This window comes from Anguilla anguilla, chromosome 16 (assembly GCF_013347855.1).
Source record: "Anguilla anguilla isolate fAngAng1 chromosome 16, fAngAng1.pri, whole genome shotgun sequence".
NCBI lineage: Eukaryota > Metazoa > Chordata > Actinopteri > Anguilliformes > Anguillidae > Anguilla > Anguilla anguilla.
The window spans coordinates 22,228,677-22,253,125 of record NC_049216.1 but is presented as its reverse complement, the minus strand read 5'-3'; the positions used below and the strand labels follow the sequence as shown (position 1 = coordinate 22,253,125).

At 42.6% G+C, this 24,449-nt stretch overlaps 1 protein-coding gene across 1 annotated transcript; it reads right to left on the bottom strand.

The window, feature by feature from the left end:
• Positions 1-24,035, bottom strand: snx33 (sorting nexin 33). The gene is made up of 2 exons (XM_035395683.1): positions 20,898-24,035; positions 1-3,065 (listed from the first exon to the last, which is right to left on the bottom strand). The coding sequence occupies exons 1-2, from the start codon at positions 22,333-22,335 to the stop codon at positions 2,812-2,814; spliced, it is 1,692 nt and encodes a 563-aa protein (XP_035251574.1). The 5' UTR covers positions 22,336-24,035; the 3' UTR covers positions 1-2,811.
• Positions 24,036-24,449: the final 414 nt, after the last annotated feature.

Below are 24,449 nucleotides of genomic sequence, written 5' to 3'. Positions count from 1 at the left end.
CAGATTTATAACCGCTTTATTTATTAAGACTATTTATTAAGACTTTTTCAAAGATTTAACATCATGTTTAATCTGCAAAGTTAAGACAGTGCTTGCTTCCTTTGTTTTGTTGCTCCTCTTAGAAGCAGCCTTTGTTTTTTTGGAAGAAAAAAAATTCAATTGTTCTTGTACAGTACGCTCTCATCCTCGCGAGACCTGCTCCTGCTGGACCTGCCGTTTATCCCCCTCAGTCTGTGAACATTGTGCTGCCGGTGGCTGTTTGGCGAGGTCAAAGTGAGAGAGGCCTTCACGTTCTCAAACACTCGTCCATCTCCACTTTCCTCTCTCCTCTCCTTTCTCCTCTTCTCTCCTCTTCGTGATTTCCACTGCTCTCCGCGCAGATTGTTTCCCTTACTGGAAAATTACAGATCAACCAACTCCCTGACATATGGCTGAAGAAATAACATCTTTGTAAAAACACAATTTTCTTAGTTACTTACAGTAGAAGGCCATGAGGCTTGGTTTACAGAATCAGAAGCGAAGAAATGGAACAGAAAACAAAAGGTTAGAACTTGAAAAGTTGTGCCTAATTGATGGGCAACTGCCATAGCATCAAAAGGGCCACTAGTCTTTATTTTCCTCTGTATACAAACTAAGATGACCTTTTTACCTCTGGTCTTAAAACCAAATGCACCCAACAGACCCAGTCTTATTTACAGGGAAACTTTGGTCAAAATATATAATCTCTTATTTGTTGTGTAATATTTACATTATCAATGGCAGAGAACGATGCATTAAAAGAGCATTAATGTACCGGACTGCAAACCCCCACCCTCCACCCACCTCACACAGCTGTCTATTACATCACAATGACATCACTCACACTAACGCAGCTGAATTAGCGGCCTGCCAAAGGAAACCCTCTGTACCTGGGCAACACTATGGCTATCACCACAATAGATGCGCCCCCCCCCGCACCAGTCACCATTGACACAATCAGGATTTAGCAAAGTAACATTCTGTACATATTACACAACATATGAAATAATAGATTTTGACTGGAGTTCCCATCTTCATAACAGGTATTTTATTATTTATGTCCATAGTAACTGGGTGATCATGAAACATTATTTAAGACAATTTTGAAAGTTGACAACTGCGCTAAATTTACCTGCACCTACACCAAAGAAGTTTGAAACCATCTAACATATTTTCCTCAGTTAATTCCACATGGAACTTAAGACTTTTAAAATGAATGTGCCTGTGTTCATCAAACATTCTACAGCAGGGGTTTTTTCTAATGTGTTCCACAGGGCATCCATTAAGAACAAGAACATTAAAGTACAAAAGATCCTTTTCTTCTTTGCATGTCACTATTGCTACATTAAAAAATAAAATAAAAAAGCAACGTAAACCAATCAATCCAAAGCTCCGCCCAACACTTAAAAGTCCCACGTGGCAATACAGAAATGTAGTCTCCCCTGTGCCAGCTCTGCCGGAACGTGAAGGAAAAAACAAAAACAAAAAGAAAAAAAAACCAACAACAGATGTAGTAGGAAGCGATGGAATCCCCTCAGAACAAAAGAAAATGCTGACATGTGAAGGGACAACTCCTTCAGGCACTTCATAGAAAAAGTCAAAATACACTTTTTTCCTCTTTCATTTGTTCATTTGTTCATTCATTCACTCATTTATTCATTTATTCAATCTTTTTCACATTCTCATCTTCAAATCTGCCTGGCAACAGTGCCCAGATGGGGCCAAACAAAGACAAGAATAAGTGCAACAAATGAAGTTAAGGCTAGCGGGGGGGGGGGGGGGGGGGATCTGCTCAGGTGAATGCGTTATGGCTACACACATCTTGCACTGTAAAACCCTGATCTCTACTGATCCCAGGTCAGTGCGTGAATGCTGTGTACGAGTGCCGATCTGAGAGCAACAGGGAGAAAAAAGGAAGTGGTTTGAAAGCAGTATACCTGAGCAAGGCTGTCCTCCTAATTTTAATCAACATCATGAGGACCAAGCACAGACTCTGCCAAACAGTGTGGCTGGTCAAACTATGACCAAAGAGTCTCATAAGCTGAGGGACCAATGAAAGAATACCTCTCAAATGAGGAACCTATAACAGAGGCCCTGTAAGCTGAGTGACAAATAAGAAAAGGCCTCTAACCCGAGGGACCAATCACAAGAGCCCTCTAAAATGGGAGGGATTGGTTGGGAGTCTGTGTCACGCACTGAGCTATCAGTTTTCTCTAAAAACCCCAGTCACCTGCCCCTTAATACACTACACACTTAAATTAATGAAACGTACATACACGCAACATGTGATTACAAAAGATTTCATTTAAAATGACCCCCCCCCCCCCCCAAAAAAAAAAAGTAGTCTATATTTTAGGTGTCCACAGAAACATGGAGTCCAGTTGTGGGGAAAAAGACTGTTCATCATACACGCGCCCTGACTAGCAGGGCCAGTTTACTTAACAGCTCCATCTTATTTCAATCCAAACAGACATTCTGTCATTCCCCACACAAGTTCTTCATGTCAGGCTTCAATGGGCATCATCATTTCATCAGTGGGTGGGGGTGTCAGGACAGGGGGTGCGACATTGGCTTTTTGGAGCCAGTGCAGAGTTAGTCGGTGCTCCATCTCAGTCCTACTCCACGCCCCACTCCCCACCCTCCCCCCCTCCCCCCAATAAAAAGGAGGAGCTAAAAGTGGAGCATTTTTATTGGCTCAACAGAGATGTGCCTACCCCCCCCCCCCCATAATGCAGAGTGAAAACGGGGCTGGGGGAAGGGACGGGGGTGGGGGGGGGGGAAGTACAGGAGGCTCTAGAGGTTGTCGTACATGTGCAGTGTACGCTCCAGCTGCTGGCCCACGCGCTGGTAGAAGGCGATCTGCTGCCGCAGGTAGGCTTGCATCATCTCCTTAAAGTCCACCTCGCGCCGCCGGTGGAAGTGGTTCATCTCGGCCTGCAGGGCGAAGCCCACGGTCCGGCACCGCTTCCGCACACCGTCCGCCTCCTCCTGGTCCATCTTCCCCTCGTCGCTCATGCGCTGGCTCTCCTTCACCTTGGCGAAAGCTCCTGGGGGAGGGGGGGAGGGAGGGGAGGGGGGATTTCAGAATAACACAATTGGCCACTGATCCCCATAAATCCAACACATTCCAGAAAACCTCTTATCCCAGCCAAAAATCCGAAGGCACACATTCAGTATAACCACAATGCACTTTGTCCTTCATCTTCCATAACTCACACTGACAATTGTTTAGTTTTCTTTCTTTATCTTCTTCCCTACTCAGCAAAATGTAGTGTCCAGCACTGGCTGAAGTGAATATAAATGTTGTCTTGTGTTAAAAAAAAAAAAACAAAAAAAAAAAAGATACTTGCACAACTTTTGGCTTTAAGTGGTACAAAGAACCTTGTGGCCAGAAAATCTGAGCCAACATGCTGTATTGGGCTCAATTCTAAATGACAATGAGCTAAAGGTATGCAGTGACCTTAGAACTAGTAAAACTGGAGTACTCTGGGTCAGTAGCACCATAAAAAAGAGGCCTGCTCCTGCTCCCACAATGCGCCATTGTTTCTCCAATACATTCTGAAGCACTGAGGGCAAAAAAAAGAAATAAAAAAGAAACACAGGGAGGTAATGCGTGAATAATAATAATAATAATAATAATAATAATAATTTGCAGAAGACAGATGAAGCCTGTGCTCTGCCTGGGTAATATTTCTACTAGCCCAGCAGGTACAGGTGTGCCCCACATAGGGTCTATGTTGCATGTATGTTGAGGGCTCTTCATAAAGTCAGAGGTTTCCCAATTCCAAAAATCTTACGGATTATGTTAAACAGGCTATTCCACCTTCAGACAAAGAAACCTGCCGTTACTGTGGAGAGAGAACACTTTCCTGTACATCAGAGGGACAGCCTGGGGCATAAATCTGGTCTCCAAAACAGGAGAACTTTTCAACAGGACAAGCTCAACAAGTCATACCTTCAACGTTTTCCAGGATCAAAACTTACAAAAATGTTGGCAGGCACTCACTGCAGACACACACATTCACACACATCTACACTTGCTCGCTGGCATGGACACGTACACACACAAGCAAGTTGAATACTGTAAATGAACAGATATATGTACATATATTCATGTATATGATATCTGGAAGTTGAGACCTTTTGTCCTTGCATTTATCAGTTACTGTAAAAACAGAATGCCGGTTAAAAGACAAACTTAAAGGTCACTAAAAATATCTGAGACAACAACAGCGGGATCAGTGATTACACATGCATACACATGTACGCTTTCACACACTAACATATATACAAACACACTTGAAAAGACATGCACACATTCACACAAATTTTGAACATACACAGACATATTCTGGCAGGCCCCTATTTTAATAGCATTTCGCAGTGAGGGAGAAAGAATTTGGTTGACCACTTTTAAAAACATGGGAACATATTTGAACACAGTTTAGAGTGTCTCAAAATAAAGCAGTAATTCACACATTGAGTGCTTTGCTGACGGTTTGAGGGTTCAGCGCAATATTACACTAATTACGAGGAAGATCTGATTTATGGAGAGTTTTTACGAAACGATCTTCACTGACCAATATACCCCATCTCTTTCACATGCACAAGAACCTTTCACACAAGAATACACACAGTAAATCTTAGTGTGGAAATTAACAGAAGCAGAAGACCAAGCACTGCCAATCGCATTTGCATGGCTACCACCAGCACTGAGGGGAAAGGGAGACTGGCTCATTAGCAGAGGGCTGCAGGTTTGAATCCCAGATGAGGCAGTTGAGTTGTACGCTCAAGGGTGCTACTGTGCCTCAACAGCTTTGGCAAATCTCCAGCTGGAAAAGGAGACGGAGTCTGACAGGTGTGTGCCACCTGAGAATTAGAGTGTTGCTCTGCTACTGGTTCCCAAAGTGGGGGGTAGAGGGGAGGGGGGAGCCCAGCAGGATGTGTGTGTACGTGTGTGTGTGGGGGTGGGGGGGGGGGTCTTAAAACAATGTCCTATTACTAAAGGGGGACCAAACCAAAAAAGTTGAGAATACACTATTGTACAGGGCCGTCTTGCGGTCTTGTGGCTCTGAGCTGACCGTGCCCTCGCGGCCTCGAGAGAGACGAGGTGAACCAGCGGGGAAGTAGCTGCAATCCCCCACGACAGGGGATCAATGCAATAAATGCCTGCCCAAGTTCTAACACTTCAAGTTCTAAATCTCCCTATCACTACAGCCCAAGTAGAGAGAGAAGTTCGTCAAGGCTGAACTGAATTAAGGGCAACTTGCTCTCTCGAATGAAGAACAGGCTCCATGGCTTGCAGAACTGGGACCTTGAGGTGACACCTGAGGAGGAACAAGGCGTGTTCTGTGCAAGGATGAAATGGCCAGGCTTTGTTCTGTGAGGTAGGGAACACTTCTTCTTCATTATTATTATTATTATTATTACTATTATTATGTTGTAGTTGTAGTAGTAGTAGTAGTAGTAGCAGTTATTTAGATTGTCAACCATTTTAACCACAATTGATGCGATTAATGGGGCATTTCATGTGTGTGTTTTGTGACATAGTTCCAGGCTATGTGAATGGTATATGTGAATGTGTGCATGTGCATGTGCTCAAGTGTCTGTTTCAGTAGTTTAGGCTCATAACCAAAACTTTCTGGGTTCAAATCCCAGGTGCACTTACATAAGCACTTTGCAATATTCAGCTGTTCCAGGAATGTAAAAAAACAGATATGAGCGTGAACAGAAGACTGGTTAGAAATATGTGCCGATGAAGTCAAGTTTCACACGGCAGATTTGTGCAGGCCTAGAATACCCTGGGATCTACATTTCCACTTACAATGAATTTGATAAACAAGACACTAAACATTTATGGTTTTGTCCTAAATTTTTTAAAGAGAGGTAAAAATCCTTCCTGCATTTACTAACATGTGGCTATTTATATGTGCGTTTTTATTCCTGTGGTAGTTACAGGAATGTATATTCATTGAGTCATTTATTTGTGGTTGGCGGGATGGTTCAGATCGGTCCTCCCTTCAGCTCTCCTGCGCTTACACTGCATGATATGGATTTCCCAGCCCAATCAGGCGCCTGCGCTCTGGTGCTTTTGTGCGCGCTGCGGCTTTGACCTACTTTAACGCTCTGTGCTTTCCACATGACGAGACACCGCATCACCAGACAGGACACAGGCAAAATTAGAGGGGACGGGGAGCGGGGGCAAAAAAAGAAAGGGGAGGGGGGGCATGTCCAGCTCACACCATCCCACGGGAACAACCGCATTTCTGGCATAATGTCAGTCCTGCAAATCTCTGGCGAGATACGCCACCGCCAAGTAAAATGACAAAAAAGCCTGCTGTTGAAAGTATGCTGAGTGGAGGGCAGGCAAGGCCTCACGGACACGGCTTTCACTTGTTTTGGGAGGGCTCACTTTCCTTGAAAATGCCCTGGCAGTATCGTTGTTTGTTCAGCAAGAGCACATACTTTGCATTGAGTCAGGTCCCGCTGAACTTCTGACTTGGGTGTGGGGACCAGAGTAACTTTTTGCCTTTGAATCGGAGAGAGGAAAACAAAGAGAGGAGACGAGGCCCAAAACCCAGCACGGGATGCTGGGAAAATCTCCAGAGTGCAGTCTGCAAACTGGCTGGCTGGCATTCCACCTCCCAGCAAGAGAGATTAGCTACGGATACAAATCCCAGCCGGATTAAGAGTGGAATTCTCCAGACCTGTCCCTGCCACCCCCCCTGAACCTTTGCCTAGCAGCATTCCCATGATCCCCCCAAATACATGATGTCTGTCATGGATGATGGCTCCCTTTAGTTTAGACCTGAGCTCACTGACAGACCTGACACAAAGCAGACATGTTTTTTTTTAGCCACGTGAGCTGTCATTGGTGGTGGTGCAACAATACAAAAAAAAATGCATATAAAGTAAATGATGTGTCTTTCTGTGTTTACTGTGTAGTTTGTTCACACATTATTCACACAGCTGGGGTTCACATGGGGGCAGCTGAAGCAGGGATATTCCCCAGGGTCTGGATTCCTGGGATTCTGACTGCTGGATGCAAGATGCTCAGCGTTCAATCTGTTTCATTGCACTTCCCAATATACTGTGTGTTTGTGTCTGTGTGAGTGCATTCTGTGTGTGTATGTGTGTGTTCTGAGTGCACATGCTAGTGTGGGTGTGCACAAGTGTTTGTGTCCATGTGCACATACCTCCATGTGTGCTTACAGGACTGCATGTGTGTGTGTGTGTGTGTGTGTGTGTGTGCAATGCCACGCAATGCCTAAATGTGTGCCTGATATCAGGATTTGTACTTTGGAGTTTGCAGGAGTTAGCAGGTTTGAGTGCAGACTGACACACAGCTTTTTTCCCTTGAGCACAGGGGTTAACACCAGCTGCCCCTGCAAATATCCAGCTAAACCAGTCATCTTCACTCCTGGACCTGGGGAGTTGCAGAGTCAGCAATCAGTAACCAATTCAGACCCAAGAAACCAGGTGACGTGAGTTGACTGTGTAATTGACTGCTTTAATTTATCAATTAAGTGCTGAGTAACAACAAAAACCAGCAGACCCTGTGGCTCACCAGGACCAGGAATGAAGATCACTGAACCAAATAAAATCCAGCCAAATAACAGGGACAGCTAAGACCTGCTTCCAAGTTTGCAAACAACAGAGCACTGCATAATCCACTGATATTCCCTTTCAAGCGGATTTATTAAGATGAAGCTTTGAGGATCTGCAGTACATACATACATCCTTAATCCACTGTTATTACCTTTCAATTGGCCTTATTAACTTTAAGGATTGCTAGAGTTTCTTTGCTTTTCATTTTTTTAATGGGCTTTTATTTTTAGTCAATGCACAATTGGGCTCTGCACATTATTAAGATCCAAATTTATCCATATGCATAACATTATTGTTGCCTTCTGAAATCAATAATTACCACCAATTACCACAAATATAATTAATTAACATCAGATATAGCCCGTTTCAAACCTGCAAAGAGGCAGGCTGACCCAGGGAAAGTTACCGGTTGGCTATACAAACACCCACAGATCATTACATTTATTTGGCAGACGCTTTTATCCAAAGCGACGTACAAAAACTGCATTTCATGGTCATAGACAACTGCTAAACACAGGTTCAGTAAGGTACAATACTTATTTTGTATAGCTATTTCTAGCCAAGAACACAGTTTAGTTCACACAGTGAACACTATTCAGACCTAACCTCTGCAAAGCCAACTAGGCAGAAGAATAAGCTACAGTATTAGGACAAATACAAATTACCAAAAAGTGCTGGGATGGGGAAACATGTAACAAGTGTCATGAAAAAAGGGGGGGGGGATTTAGAGTGAAATACACAGCGTGGTGGTGGTTAGTCTAGGTATAGTCTGAAGAGATGAGTCTTCAGGCCACGGCGGAAGATGGGTAGTGAGGGGGAGGTTCGGAGAGGGACGGGGAGTTCGTTCCACCACTGGGGAGCTAGGGTGGAGAAGCCCTGTGATCCCTTTGGGCGGGTGGGAAAGGTTACAAGGCGCCCTGCTGCCGCAGAGCGGAGTGGTCGAGTAGGCACATAGAATCGAGTCATGTCCTGCAAGTAGATGGGGGCTGTCCTGTTGGCAGCAGTATGAGGGCCATTTTCTTGCTGTGTGCTTAGTACTCCACATCCAAATAAATACCATGGAGACTCATTGAAATAGTTGAGTACTCCGGGAAACTCCAGTTTTAAGATATGACCCTTTTAACCAGCATTACTGTACTGCCAGAGAGCAGAGGCTCAGTACCCTTTGAGGTCAGTTCAGTCCACAGCAATGCTGTTTAACAGGGAGCTTGTATTCTTTCCAATGTTCAGAGGCAACACAAGCTGGGCCAAACTCTCAGGGGCACCAAAGATCTAAAGTCAGTCAAAAAAGAGAACACATAAAAAAGAGAGTGGGGAGGAGAGAAAGAAAGAGAGGGTGGGAAGGGGGAGGGAGAGACAGAGGGACAAAGAGAGAGAGGGAAGGTGGGATGGGAGAGAGAGGAGGAGGGACAGAAGGAGAGAGGGAGAAAGAGAGAGAGGAGAAGCAAGGAAGAGAGGGAGGGGGGAGGACAAATGCAGATTGTGACAGACACAGATGACAGATGAGGGAGGGAGTAGGGGACAGATGTCAGCACCAAGCACAGCACAGAACTGGGTGAGAGAAGCACTACGAGGGCAGCACTGCTGGTTCTGCGGTCACGTCCCTCCCACCAGCAGGCATGCACGCATGGCTGTGCGTTTCACGTTTCCTCTTTGAGAAAGCTTTTCATCCAAGCCTCTTCCCTTCTTCCCTCTTAATTATTCCTCTGAAACTAACCGTGCTGCACATCTGGAGAAGGCCAGGCCTTGGACATGAGAGCTGCGCAAAGCAGAACTTCACACATTTTTCTCAAATGTGATTTGTGATTCCTCATTTGTTTTCTGACTCAATTTACTGATACATACGTAACTTCTTTGTATAATAAAAATTCAATAACAGCTTGACTATGGCTAAAGGAAGCCAATCTCTTACCTCCATAGCTGTATTTTCAGCACTGATTTGCACAAAATCCTGGATACGGTTAACATTTCAGGTGAAATGTGCTCTCGTTTTTGCTGTCTCAGTTTCCTGGTTTCCTTGCTCCTTTGTAGCAGTGAGTAATTAGTCTGGAGAGGAGACCACATTTAAAGGAAAAAGAGAAATCAAAAGTCTTCCATTTTGAGCCAGAAAGAACCCACTATGCTTCTTAAATCACAGAGCTCACCGCATAAGCAAAATGCGTTTCCCTTCCCAGAGAACAAAGAGCAAGCAGAGAGGCCTGGAATTACGGAGAGTAGGAAATCTGACGTGACAAAATATCGTTAATCTGGGAAACGCTGCCATCCGTGATCGTGCGCAATAAAGTGCAGTTCCCTAGGACACGGGGGAAATTCCAAACAATGGAGGCTTTTCCTCGAGTCAGAACCTAATAATGGAGAACACATGGAGTTGGGCTGAGCAGATAGCTTTAAAATGTGAAAATATGCAACATTAACGCTGAATTAAAACGAGGGGATCTGAGAGACGGGTCCAAAGTCACTGTGATTCTGGCACGCTCGCGATGATGTTTGCCTTATTTATTTTCTTTAAGGAGGAGTGCGCTTCCTTCCAACCTCACAGGAACTGCCCCTGCACCCAGTCTTGGCAGCTTGGCTCTTGTAATTTTAGTTTTTATATAAAACTGGATAGACTGGAAACACATTTCTTTGCTTTAGCCCCAATCAAAAACTTATTGAAAACTTGAACCAGTTTGTAAAGGGCTCTGTCCTGAGGCATCATCAGAATATGCAAACGGAGTTGTGCTGTCTTCCTTCGCACACAACTGTTGCCGCAGCAACAGCATGAAACTGACAATAGCCAGACTGCTGTACATAGGGAACCAAGTATAATATGGACAAGGAACATGAAGCATAACCTTTTTTTCTCTGATATTTGAGATTCAGTGGAGTTGCTGGAGTATTAATAATAATCGCATATTTTATTTATATTGTGCATTTCATTTTATAGTTAAATTCTCAAAGCGCTTTACAAGAGCAGTTAGGTAAATTAAACATCATAGAAACTTATATTGCATATAAAATACACTATATAAACTGTATAAAGGGAAAAAGTACAATGAGCATAAAATCTATTTGAAACAAAAATGTTCCGAAAACAGAAGGAATTGATGCAAAACACTACAAATAAAACAGACCTGAAGGAGACGTAATGGTTTAACTGAGATTGTGAAACCAATGCGGCAGAAATTTCATTTTAAGCCAGTTTTTGGGGAAACACAGGGACTTGGCATGACGGAGAGAATCAGGCTGATTGTCATAAAGACACGAGGCGATGGAGCAAAACGCCACATCACCCACAATGTGTACGTGAGTTGAGAGAAGACTGCAAAGTAAACGTCCAGTGTTAAATGAACTCGTACAGTTTATGAGTTCCTTATGGCCAGAGTGGACTCATATAAACTCTGTTAGAGTTTAATTAACATGGGCATTTTACTGCGGATGACGCTAAGACCGCAGTGGGTTTCAGAAAGCAAAAACAAAATGTAGAAAGGGGTTAAACAGCACTGTCTCTCTCTAGTACTGCTTTCTGTGAACGAGCACTTATCGCCACAGTAATCTTAAAAAATGCCACATTACAGCATTCTCTGATTGTTATGCAAGAAGTGTTTAAAATCATTAGCTTAAGGAGGAAAATACTTGTTTGTTGGAGACTATTGATAAATATACAAACACAGCATACTCCATCTGGCTCAGCATGACTCTGATTAATAGGACTGTTGCTGCCAATGTTTGTCATTATACCAGGCCAGTATGTCTTCTCCATCCCACACAACTTTGCATTTCCTCTTGCAACACCGTGCAACACAGTCTATCCCTACTCATGTGGCAGAGGTGAGCTCTGCCTCTCTCCAAGAGCATACTTTTGTGACATTTTCAGTGCATGACATAAAAAGTGGATATTTATCCTCTTCCTGATATCAATATGACAGCCTCAAATCAGGGCTGAAGGGAACTTTTAAACCAGCCATCATACCTGTAATTTCAAACCAGTTCTAAGCTTCAGTAACTAATCAAGTTGTATGGTTATATCCCACATTTACATGGAGCAGATTTAGCAGATACTCCAGAGCAATGTATACAAATTTTATGTGCCCCAGCTGGGAATCTAACACACAAGCCTAACTCCCTAACCATTATACCACACTGTCATCTTGTACAGCTTGCACTGTTTAATCACAATGGCAGTTTATCACTGATGACTTGTAGTCTTATAGCTGTTAGTTGACTCATCTCTTATAGCTGTTAGTTGGCGTTCTGATTACTTACTAACACATCACTGATGTGTTGCTTACTACCGTAATCTCCTGTTCTGGCAGTTCTTACATACAGCATGTATCCGGCTGCAATGGTCTATGGCATGTGTCACTCTTGCTAAGAGTACCTGCCAAACAAATTCATAATAAGAAAAAAGAAAGTGGGATTTGTTCTGGAATTAAAAAGTGAAACTATGATATGGTTATTTAAATATATTAATCGCACCTCCTGCAACTGTACAGAATTTTCAAATGCTGTTTTTAACCTGTCGCTTGCTTTTCACTTCAAAACATTTTTCAAATAACCAAGCGTACACTGCTAATCAGACAGCAGTGCTTGCTGAGATGGATTAACTTGGTCTCATCTGTCTTTCTCAGGGAAAACCAATGCCACTGATACATCCAAATGGCAAATCTTGAGTTGTTGTCAGTGCATTCATACACTATTGATTCATTAAAGCACTTATTACAAAATCTTTCATTCCTATTGACTCGCTTGCTGGAAAACCCAGGCAAGTTATATCTGCAATAAAGCACAATGTCAATGGAATTTTATACAACAAAGAATTAAATTTCTAATTTAAGCCTCTATAAAAAATGTGACCAACCCCAAACTGCACCAATCAGACCGGAACATAACAGTAATGGGGTTAGTGGCTCTAAAGCTTTCATCTTGAAAACAATGAAAATGTTAAACTGAAAGCCATAGGAACACACAGAAGAGTGTAGTGACATTTGGGCAGCATTACTGTGGTCTGACCTCAAAAGAGGGTACAGAGAGCCATGCTAATGAACTCCAAGGAGGAGCCAAGAAACACGACCAAAAGTCAAAAAACATCCTTTCTCAGCTCTGTTGCTCTCTTGCTTTAAACTTTACCTTAACTTTATAAAATGTTTGCAGTAGTATAAAGCAAAGTTTCACCGAGTTATTGCTAATTTCATGGACCATCAAGTGTGTAATTATGTCATATTCTTTGCAATTCATAGTACAAACAAAAATGTATCTACCTGTTCATCTTTACAAAAACAGCCTTTCAGTGTACACACAATTTACTGTTTTAATTTCAGATTTGTAATTGCAGAGTGTTCAGCTGACCTGCAGTCAGAGGCTTTCTGTTCTAACGACAGGGAGAGGGAGTCTGTAAGAACACCTGTGGTGACATTACTTGACTGCAACTATTAAACTTCAGAGAAACCATTAAGATGCCATCGCCGACCCCCGCCCCCCACCCATCCACCCACCCACCCACACAATCTACACTACCTTCTTCATAACTGCAAACATACCCAGTTTCTGCACAGACTGGTTTTCAGCATACATGTCTTCACACCAGTGGTGCCAGGGTTTTCATGGTCCCATTCTCAGGCTGTTTAAGCAGTGTGTCAGTCAGAGGAAGCACTACTGAGTTGCAGCAACACCCTGAGAAAGGGCTTCTGGTCCAGAGACAACACTGCAGCTGCAAACCAGCTCTCAAAGCTGCAGCACACTTTCCCTGATAAGAAAAATGGCTTTATATTGATCTGTACCTCTCATAAATCATATGAAATAACAACTGAGGCCTGACACCAGCGAATCTCTGGTGTATACCACTGGTACACAGTTGTTTATATGGGTATACAATTATAATACATATATATGACAGTAGAAAAAGCCTTGTGAACAATGTGCTGCTTTGTGTGTGAGGTGTTGGTTGTACCAAGAATATGTCAGAGAGTCAATCTGCTGTAGCTACACACTCAAAAGTATGAAATTCGGGCATTATTAGCTGAACAGCTTTAATTAAAGGCATAACGGAGGATTCAAATTAAAATCTTTTGAGAGTTTGTTCTCAGAATATGGTACTAAAAAGCCTCTGTTAGACATGCACACATACACACACTCACATGCATACATACACACACATGCACACACACACTAAAGTCAATCATAACCAAGCCTTAATATGCCTTTCTTTATCACGGTCAGTAAAGAGATCTGAATGATCTGCTCCAGACCTCAGAGAGCCCATTAGCAGGGACAGGACGGGAAGACAGACTATACCTGGATATAGCCTTTACACTAAAAGCATCCGGCAAAAAAGCTACACATGCTGTCCAAGCTTGTCTTAGGAACCTGCTGGCACACACGCCCATAAAGAGGATTTTGATTTAATGCCAAAAGCCACTAATTTCTGTCTTCACCTTTTTATTATCAATCTCCTATGTACTACAGCTTGAACCCCACCCAAAGGCTGTTCCACCCTACACATCCCTTTCCTCTAAGTGTTCTGTCCTGAATTCGTTCAGCTATAAGTCAATTATGGGGGAGTTACATAATGAAGATGACATTATGCTATTGCATACTATGCATACAAGCCATTAATCTGCAGGGAGAGACACACCTCTTCATATTTTGTGAATGAGCTACAAATCTCATGTCAGCCTTTAGATAAATCTTAAAGTGTTGTTAAGAAGGAAATAAAGGGTCAGAATTTGGGTCACTCTGAATTTGTTTGTGTTTTAGAGGGCAGGAAAGTAGGGATGGGAGTGTGAGGCTTTGTGACATTACACTGGGCAGAGCTACTGCAAACAGCAAATCCACTTTTCCCTCTTTAGCAAAAAAGTAGTATTGGTTCAAATGCTGAGTCACTAGGATCCTGATTGATAATTCACAGACATGGATCCAGACACACCGACAGAGGCCCCGCCCACAGTGGGCTCCTTCATTTCAGGGTTGTAATGGATGTCGTTTCTCTTTAAAGAAAAGTTGCCCGATTGAGCACTGAAACCTTATCCTCCACAACAAATCGATGGCCTGCTGTTGACTGCTGGATTTAGTTACTTGTGTTACAACCTTGACTTGACATTTGCATGTCCAGCGTAGCTCGTGCTCATAACTGAATTTACCCATCTACTAGTTCAAGATTACTGAACCTGTGGCTATCAAACTGCATGCAAGTAAACCACTTAGCAGCCAAGCTAGTTGCGAGCGAGCGTTCTTTACTGATGCTTACAGAAGCTGAAGTTCTTTTGTTCTTTAGTTGTGATTTCCCTAATAGTAACAGTGACTCCATACTGGTTACTCTGTTTGTTTTCAGTATACACACATACCTGCAACAGGGGGAAATCCTTAACATGCCACTGCAAGATTTCAGTAAGAGATCCACCCCTTTTTAATTTCAGCAAACTACACCTTAGATATTTGCCTCAGCAAATTCTGGGTGAGAGTGATCTGTTCGTTAGGGTTCAAAGCTTCATATCAGGGTCTCCTATCTAGAATTATTAACCCTTTAAGGTGAGGTCACAAATATGTGATTAGAATGATCTTAACTAAACATTCAAATGCTAATTTAACAATCACTACTGGTAAATGAAAGCAATGTAGACCTTGAACACTGAAAAACAATTCCCAAAAAAACTAGACTTTAAATGACCTACTGGTATTCAACAGTACAGGTGAGCACATTAATATTACAGTACAGTGGAAAGCGAGGAGGCATAAGGGCATATCAGTTACAATAACCAATAGCAGACAAAAACGGGCACCATAGTTCTCTGCAGGCGACAGATATGTTTTTACCTAAAAATCACTTTAAACTCCTGAGCATCGCACAAAGTACATTGTTTGTATGCATCTTCCTGCAGATTGTGTGAAAAACATGAGAGGGTTGAGATATAAAGTAGGCTATTGTTTTGCTACAGCTGAAAAGACTGTGACAGTGATCCTCAATCCCTGGTCCTGTAAAGTTGCAGGGTTTTGCTTAAAATCAGCAACCAATTCAGGTTTTTTACAAACTAAGTGAGGTGAGTTAATTGTATAATAAAGAAATCAATTCAGTGCTGAGTAACAGCATACACCAGCAGACCCTGCAGCTCTGCAGAACCAGGTATCAGGTGCCACTAGCCAATAGGACGGCAGGGTCTCACACGATCCCAGAAATATTTCTGTTCCAATAAAGAATAAAATAAAATATGTATGCGTGCATAACATCACAGCTGAAATGTGTAAAAATGAGATTTATTTGAAGCTGCCCTTGCTTTAATCAGAGAATCCCAGGTTACCAAGAGATTGACCTCTGTCCTCCCCTAACATCCTGATAGGTAGGCTAAGTTGCAACAGCGAGAGCTACACAAAGCACAGGTTACTCTAGTTTCCCTTTCTGTTGTCAGGTGGTGACAAGCCGTATGGTGATCCGCTCCCCTAACTGGTTTCAGTGGGCGTGTCGAGCCTGTGGGGTGTGAACAGGTGGATTGCAAAAGGACACTGCAAAAAAAAAAAAAAAGCCACATTCCAGGAAAGCATGGACGGATCCCGCCAAGAAACGCAGAAGGTGAAGCCAGCTGTTTGATTAAGATTGCAACACCCAGCACCACCCATATTTCCCCTGAGAAACAGGGAGAAGTTACAGCTTACTCAGAACTGGCAGTGCCAAGATTTCATCCACCCCCGTCACATGTAGGGTGGTTCACAGTGGCCGCTTTGATCATATGCACTAAGTCACCTTGACTACAGATGTAGAAAAATCGCACAACATACAGTATCTATAGGACGGAGCCAAGAACCCTGCAACACATTCATTTGGATTATTTTCCACTGGAGCCAGACTGGCTTATTACACTGTTCTGCACTATATCTACTCCACAGTAGACAACGTGTCACAATGACCCAGCCTGGTTCCAGCTCTACAGTGGGAAAGGGGTATAATGAGCCAGCCAAGTTCATTTCAAATCTACCCTCAGTGGGTTGCAAGGACCAGTGTTGTGATCCATTGGCACAGTGTAGGACTGATAACCTTGCCTAACCTAATCTGACCATTTTATTTTTCATTCTGTTTCATTCTGATCTGCAGCGTAGTCCCACTCCCAGCTGCAGAACAGCATTGCACTCGGGGAAATTAAAAACAGACACTGAGCTGTAGTGGCATGTGTGCTCCTATTTCAGTGAGAGGAGGTATGGCATACACTGCATTTCCTTTTTTAAAGAAGGTAAATAAGTAATAAATAATTTTTTTTTAAAGTGTTTATCGCTGAGGGCAGGTCACATACGTGGTAAATAATAGGAGTTCAGGGGGCTCTGAATCTTTGAGAACCCCTGGTTTCGAGCATGTGTGTGTATTTTTGTGATGGACAGCAGTTCAGATGGGGAGGTAGATGAGTAACTAAGCTGAGGAAAGCCTTTCATGTGAGACCGCTGGGCCCTGAGACCAGACAGTGCAGGGAGAAAATTACCTGCCAGGTTCTAAATCTGCACCCCTCGGCAGAACAGTGTGCAGGACAACACCTTTCTAAACTGGGGTGTAGGGACCCCTGGAGACCCGTGAAGGAGTTCTGTCAGGTCCCCCAAATAAACTTATTTAACAATATTTCCCCTTTTAAGAATACTTTGTTTATAGTTCCATATTTCATAAGTAACCTATTTTAAACTTTCAGTTTAAAGTAACCTGTGTCTGATTTAAACAACCTTGACATTGTCACAATCATTTATATTGCATGGTGCATTTATATTATATATATTCATATTGTACTAATGGCATGCCTGATATAAAGCCATAATATATGATGTCTTCATTTATTTTAATTTTTTTCTAAATAACTGTGTTAATAACTGTACTGGGTGCTGGATAAACTTGTGAACAGTTACTCATTTCACCACCAGAAAGTGGTTATTTAAGAAGCCTTGGCATAACATTCAGGAAGATATACATGAGACACCATATCAGGTAGTTCCAGTGATGTGGTCTCTGGAATCTCACCTGGTTTGGTCAGGGAAGGACACTGCCCACTCTCATTCCTCACTGCTACTCACAAAACCAGCTATGTGGAGTAGAGGTGCGAGAACTGGATTTAAGGCTATCAGATTAGGGGTGTGTAATACCCCTGAGCAACATACTTTACCTGAAAACCAGTAAATATCCAGTAAATATCTGCCTGTATAACAATAAAAAAGACATCAAAGCAATGAACGGCCCCCAGGATAATGGTGCCTGTTAAGTGAATAAATATATCAGCCCCCCATCCCTTGAGCATAATATGTGTTATTTTATTATGTAGTGGTCTGCACGGCAAATTGGGATGTGTATTTGCACTAATATAGAAGCACAATATTGGTTCTGCTGTGGTCAGGTTGCTGTAAATAAACTTACAGAGGATGGTGTAAAGACCAATCAGAAGGCCCTGATATCCAGTCACATGATGTACGTTGTCTTCCACCAGTGAGAATAATACTAAGGGATGTGGGAATGATTTAAAGCTGCAGAAAACTTTGAAAGAGAATAGAATGACAGGAATGGCCATCTGGTCTTCTGTAATTCTCTCAGACATTTGTTCTACATTATCAACAAAAAAAAATCCCTATAAGGTTTGTGGAAAAAAAATGAACCCAATCTGTTCTGCGTTTATTTTGAGCCTTACAGAAAAAAATAATAATGCTGGTAATTCCGCAAGACAAGAATGTAAAGGTGTTTGTTTGGCCTTTCCATACAAACAGAAAGCAACTGAATAATGTGGCAAATGCTGAAATCTGTACCTAAAGCAGCAAGCAGCAAGTCCATGAAGTGAACATTTCTTATCAGGCATTTGAAAGACAGAATAAAAAAAATATGTGCTTTATGGGAACTGCACTGCGAAGCCCACAGATTCCTAGCGCCATTATCTTGACAGTAAAATACAGTAGTCTTGCTTTTATTTGTCTTGTTTGGAGCCAAACAGGTTTAGCATAATGACTCTAATGTAACCTAAGCCAACATTCACACCTACTGTAGAGCCGGTGCAAGCTAATGGCCATCTCCATGGTGACAGGCGGCCACAATCACCTTGGGTAATTTAATGTCGGAGGAAGGATAGGTCCTGTTGTTTCCTCTATGTTAATAAATGCCTCATAGTCCTACCATACTGCGTTGCCTTATGATATTTATGAAGAGTACTGCTGAACACACAGAATCATGCCCAATAAGTCATCTGCACCAGTGTCTCTCAAACAGTGGGATTTGAACTATTTACTTGAGAGGTCAAGTAGAATAGTCCGTAAGAAAGGCACAACACTATGGAAACAAAATCGGTTTTTAAAGGCAGACTATGCAGGATTTTTACATCAAAATATTATAAAATAAGCGTGCCATATCTACGATGCACTGGCAATCTATGTCTTTAATTAGTTTTGCTAAATTTGTGCACCCTTTACCTGTATTTGTTATTCTAAAATGTGTTTGGGGCGTTTCTGGGCGTGGCACTCCGTTCTGTGTGGGGAGGGGTGGGCGTGGCTACACAACCTGTGATTTGGGATCAGATTGCATTACTTTTCTTCGGTGGCGTCAGCTGAAGTTTAAACCATTGTGGAGTTGGCCTGTTTTCTGTTGAACCTGTAAGTTACTTTTAGCTAGTTACCTTATGCAGCTAGATGCCAAAGTTGGGTAGCTTTTGTATCAAATTCTGTTCTTCTATCAAGATGTCTTGTCTTGTCTCTCTGGTGCATGTATTACATCAGCCATAATCTTAGTTTATGGACATATTACCAGACAATATCAATACGACCATAATCTTATTGTGCATCCCTAATGTAGACCTTGTGCTCTTCTAATAAAACCAAACTCACTCTGTACATAGACAATAGCACAGTCATGTAGAAACTTGTTCTAGTATAAAAAAGTTCACCAAGTGTAAAAAAAAAATTTAAAAAAAGGCAAAATATATTGGTCACACTTCAAACAAAGTGTTCCTCATAAAGGCTTTATATAGCATATATTATGCCTTCATAAACATATGTCATGCTTCATAAAGGGTGATATGCTATGCCAAATGTGACATAACCAGCAATGTCACCTGGTTAACAGCTAAACATTCTAAATGGTGACATAAAGCATGCTAATGTAGGATGCTAGGCTAACTGTGACATACTGTAACTCATGATGTCACATTTGGATTGTCAAGAAGCAATCCAAATCAACCCAAGAGAAGTTAGGCCTCTCGACCCCTGTTACAATGACAGTAAATATCTCTTGTATTAGAAGTGTGCCACACAGCTGGCATGCAGGATGCATGACAGTGCACAGTACAGTAATATGCTACTAAAAGGAGTAGCTAATATTTCATGAAGGAAAGTAAGACATATATTATAACTCTGGTAGAGTGGGAAGTCATAAGATGTTAAACAAAAGCATAAGTGGTGCAGTCAGGCACATCACCTCAGAGTCCAGGAGATGACGAATCATGGAAGGACTCAAGGGTCATGTCATTTTTTAAGCCAAGAGTAGGTGAGACTATTTAAAGGGCATTTTCATTACGAAGCACTGTTATGTATTGTGACACAGCTGCGTGGCACACTTTTTAAATGAGAGATATTTACTGTCATTGTAAAAGGAGTCAAGGAGACTAACTTCCTTCAGGTTGATTTGGATTGCTTTGTGACAACAAGAGTCATCGTGAGTTATGTTGCAGTTAGCCCAGCATCCTACATAACCAAGTTTTATGTCACCATTCATCACATTTAGTCATTATCCAGGTGACATTTTCAGTTAAAGCCTTTATGAAAAACACTAAATTTAACGTTTGACCAACATATTTTGATGTGATAACATCTTTCCTGAATGTTGGTGGTCCAGAATTGGAAAGCAGGACCTGGCCTCCCACCAACAGACCCATGTATTTGCATTTTCTAAACATGCTAAGGATGAGGGAATTTGAGGTCCTGGCTGCGGTCTCAATCAACAGCGATTAAGGAATTTAACTTCACAAATGTAAGCTGCAAGGACACCTCTTTCCAGACTGCGAGGCAAAGAATGACTTGTCTGTTATCTTTTACCTGGTTACACTCTCTCAAACTGGCAAACTGTATATATCAGCATTTGTAACACAAATGCTAAAACATGGCCGGTTGCCCTACTGTGTAGGTGACAGAATGAGTGAAAATTTTAATATTCCCCAGGTCTAATTTATTTTTATTCTCAGTATGTTTAAGTGTAAAGAAAGAATAAAATATAAAGTTTGAGTTTATCTGTAGGCCTACTTTGAGTTCCTTCAGGTGATACTGAAAATGACAGGACAAATATTATTGAATTTGTTTACCTTTCTGCAGGTGAATGATGTCGGGGAAGTTTGCGAGCAGACCCTGGTAGAGAGACAGCTTGTCCAGCATGTGGAACAGGTCATACTTCGGTTGCTCGGCAAACATCTCCCCGATGTTCTCGTAGGTCCGTCCTGTGTGCGATATGGCGGTGTTGAGGGCATCAGAGCAGTGGGGAGGATCCAGAGTGAATGCCTGGCTGATGGACTGGAAGGCGTTCCCCAGCTTCTGGAACTCCTTCCGGAAGCCTCCCAGATGCTTGCGCACCAGCTCGGAGGCCACGTGCGTGAGCTGCAGCACGCTGTCGTCCATCTTTTTGGCGAAGGCCTTGAAGGAGTCCACCCTCTCCTCTACGTCCTGCAGGTCCTGGTGCTCATTGGGAATCTGGAAGGTGAGCATGAAGTGCGCGCCCACCATCTCGTCCTTCTCTGCCCGCCGCTTTCCCAGCTTCCACTGCTTGTCGTCGGCGCACATCAAGAAGTGCTCAAAGCCCTCATACTGCGAGAGCACCGGATGGCTGGTCATGTGGTCCATCCATAGGATGAGCCGCCGCTTGCGCTTCTCAATGAAGTCCTCCTCGAAGCGACCTGTGGCCTGCTTCTCGGGCAGGTGGGGGACAGAGATGACCGTGAACTTGTGCAGCAGTCGGTTGTACAGCCAGTCAAAATGCTTGTAGCGGCGGTACACAGGCCGGCCTGTGTGGCTGGGCGTCACGCGATATGAGATGTAGGTCTTTATGCCCTTGAACTTGGTCTGCTTGGTGGGGTCCTCTATGGAGCAGGAGAACGGCTGGGGGCTCTCCTTCCACTGGGGCCCCCAGGAGCCCATTTCGATAGTGTAGGACTCAGCGATCTTGGCCATCATGGGCACATCACCCAGCACGAAGGCCTCCACTCCTGAGCGTACGAAGCTGGAGAAGCGGTTCAGGTTGCGTCCAACCATGCTCCCCTTGCGAGAGCTGGAGATGCTGTCCTGCCGCTCCATGTGGGGCTTGTGGGGGCGGTAGTGGACATTGGGGTTGCCGCTGTAGGAGCTCTGGTGGTGGGCATGTCCATTAGCCCCCACACCCCGCCGGGGATCCTCGTCCTCCACCACCGTGGAGCTGTCATCCCAGTCATCCCAGTCATCATCGTCATCGTCGTCGTAGCTCGGCCGCATGTGTAAAGGCGTGTGTGGAGCAGAGGGGAAGTAGGAAGACTCGTTACCTGGGGAACCAGGAGGACTCATGGAATAGTCGGTCAGGTTGGAGTTGGAACGCGGCCTAATTATCTCCACATAGGAGGCCGGGAAGAGGCCTTTCTCTCCCCGGCTGTTCTCACCCTGAAGCCATCCGTCCACCGAGTTCTCGTCAAAGATGACCAGTTCCTCATTCTCCTGTATGCTGATTTCCTCTTTGTTTTCACTTTGGAATGTGTAAATCGCCTTGGCTTTTAGTGACATTTTGACAAACTCCTCTGTTTGATGTCAGTAATCAAAATGATATTCAGACCCTTTCGTCCCCCCAAAAATTGATCATTGCATTGTTGTCCCTATGCAAATACTAACATTTAGCTAATAAATTCTCTATATAATTGCTGAGCTCATCGTCAGCAATTCGTCAGCCACTTCTCTAACTGCAGTGAGTGGGGCTCAGTCAACACCTGTTTGGCCTGCCTAGAAAATTTAGTTGCAAGACAACTGATATATTTTTAATGACCCGCTCTTCATATGACACTGAGCAACCGATAACAGAAAGCTAACAAACAGTAATATTGTAATAAAGATTGGAATTTCTGGTTGCAAAGCAATTTGATCTGTGTTTGTTTACCATAGTGAACACAAGACAGGAACTGGTAAATTGCCGAGCGTTACCTCTTTTGAATTTAACAGTGCGCACAGGTTAAAATGTAGACCAGTCCCCTCAGTACATTAAAATAAAAATTAAATAATAATTAAAATACAACGTAAATTGTGTTCTTTGGTCCGTTTATCTGTATAATACCAAAATAAAAACTAGCACAACTATGAACGATGTAAAACAAACATTCACAATATGCGTATTCTTTTTAAAGTAGACTATGGCTTTGTTTTCTAGACGTCCGTAAAAGAATAACAATCTGTAATAAAACTACTTTCCCCCTTCTGATCAATACAATGTAAACTAATTTTGTACGTTAATGACCTGACCTAATAAAGGCTTAAATGTTCTATGGCAAAAGTGAATTGCCAAAGCCTTGCCTTTCGTCTTCCAGTCGGGACAATAAAACTGTGCATAAATAAATCACTTACGACAATTCAATGTGTCGAATATATTTTTTTAAATACGCTATCCTCTCATAAACACATGACTAAATCCATATGCAGAATGGATCAGTCCTCTCGTTCGCTTCAGCTAATGATGAGGTGATCGCATAAAATAAGAAAACTGCGACATTTTCATGTGAAATGCATGTAGCCTATTCATATTAGGGTGTATGATAACAACATTAACTGCCTGTAAACATTACCGTTCTAACTTCGGTGTTCGTACAAATATTTACCGCATTTTACCCTCAATGTGAAACAGAGTTTAAAAGCAGCTGAGTAGCTCCACTTATTGTCCTTAAATCCCAAAGACAGAAGAAGAATCCCCAAAGAACAACGATAAGAAATGATGCACCGGCTAATAAAAAAAGTTATTTTCACCATAAAAAGGTCAAAGACGGCACATTTATTGTAATCCTGGTCGACCCTCTTTTCTTAAGCGAGTAGATCGCTAATCCTGTAAACAGAAAAATAAAAGTCTTCAAAAACAGGCTAGTTGTACATCCCATTGGCTGACAGGAAAACACGAGATCAAAACATTATCTCAACATTTCGTTACAGCACAAAGACAGAGTGCCCGGGGAGGAGAGAGGAGAGGCATTCTGAGGAGAGATGAGTAATGATAATGTCCTAGTGCATTGTGGGTTTGGTCCACATTCCTTTTAAATCTTGCCCCATTTTAAGGCGAAATATATTTAGCTGAATCGCTCGCTGGTCCTTAACGTGGTCCCTGATGCAATGATCACAATATGCTTTATCGTGTCAAAGTGACCCACAGCTATTTAATGAAAACAGTTGTGTCTTATGATCTCGTGTTATTTTCTGTCGCCTGCTCAGTAACAATGTAGACTCTTTCCATGACGTGTTAGCATAGACAATCGAGGAAAGTTTTTTTATTGAAGAATTCCCCCTTTCTTTAAAATAAAAGAATGCGGCTCTATGCTGCCCCCTTGAGGCTATGAAGGAACACGTCTGTATATTGACGATGGTTATTATGAAACGTCTGGTGGGACTTTTTTATTTTTAAATGGGACCATTTGCACCAGGCTTTTTTCAAATTTCTAGTAAAGCATTGGATCTTGTCAAATCAATTTAGACAGTTAACGCTTATTTCAGTCAATGCAATCTAAACGATTGCATTATCTTATACCTTATTGTATATAGGCTATTCTTTTTCTTTCAGGAATTGGCATACTAGATTAGTGGTTTGCCCGATGAAACAATAGGCAGGCTAAATAAATATTGTAATCGTTAAAAGATCAATAATCCAT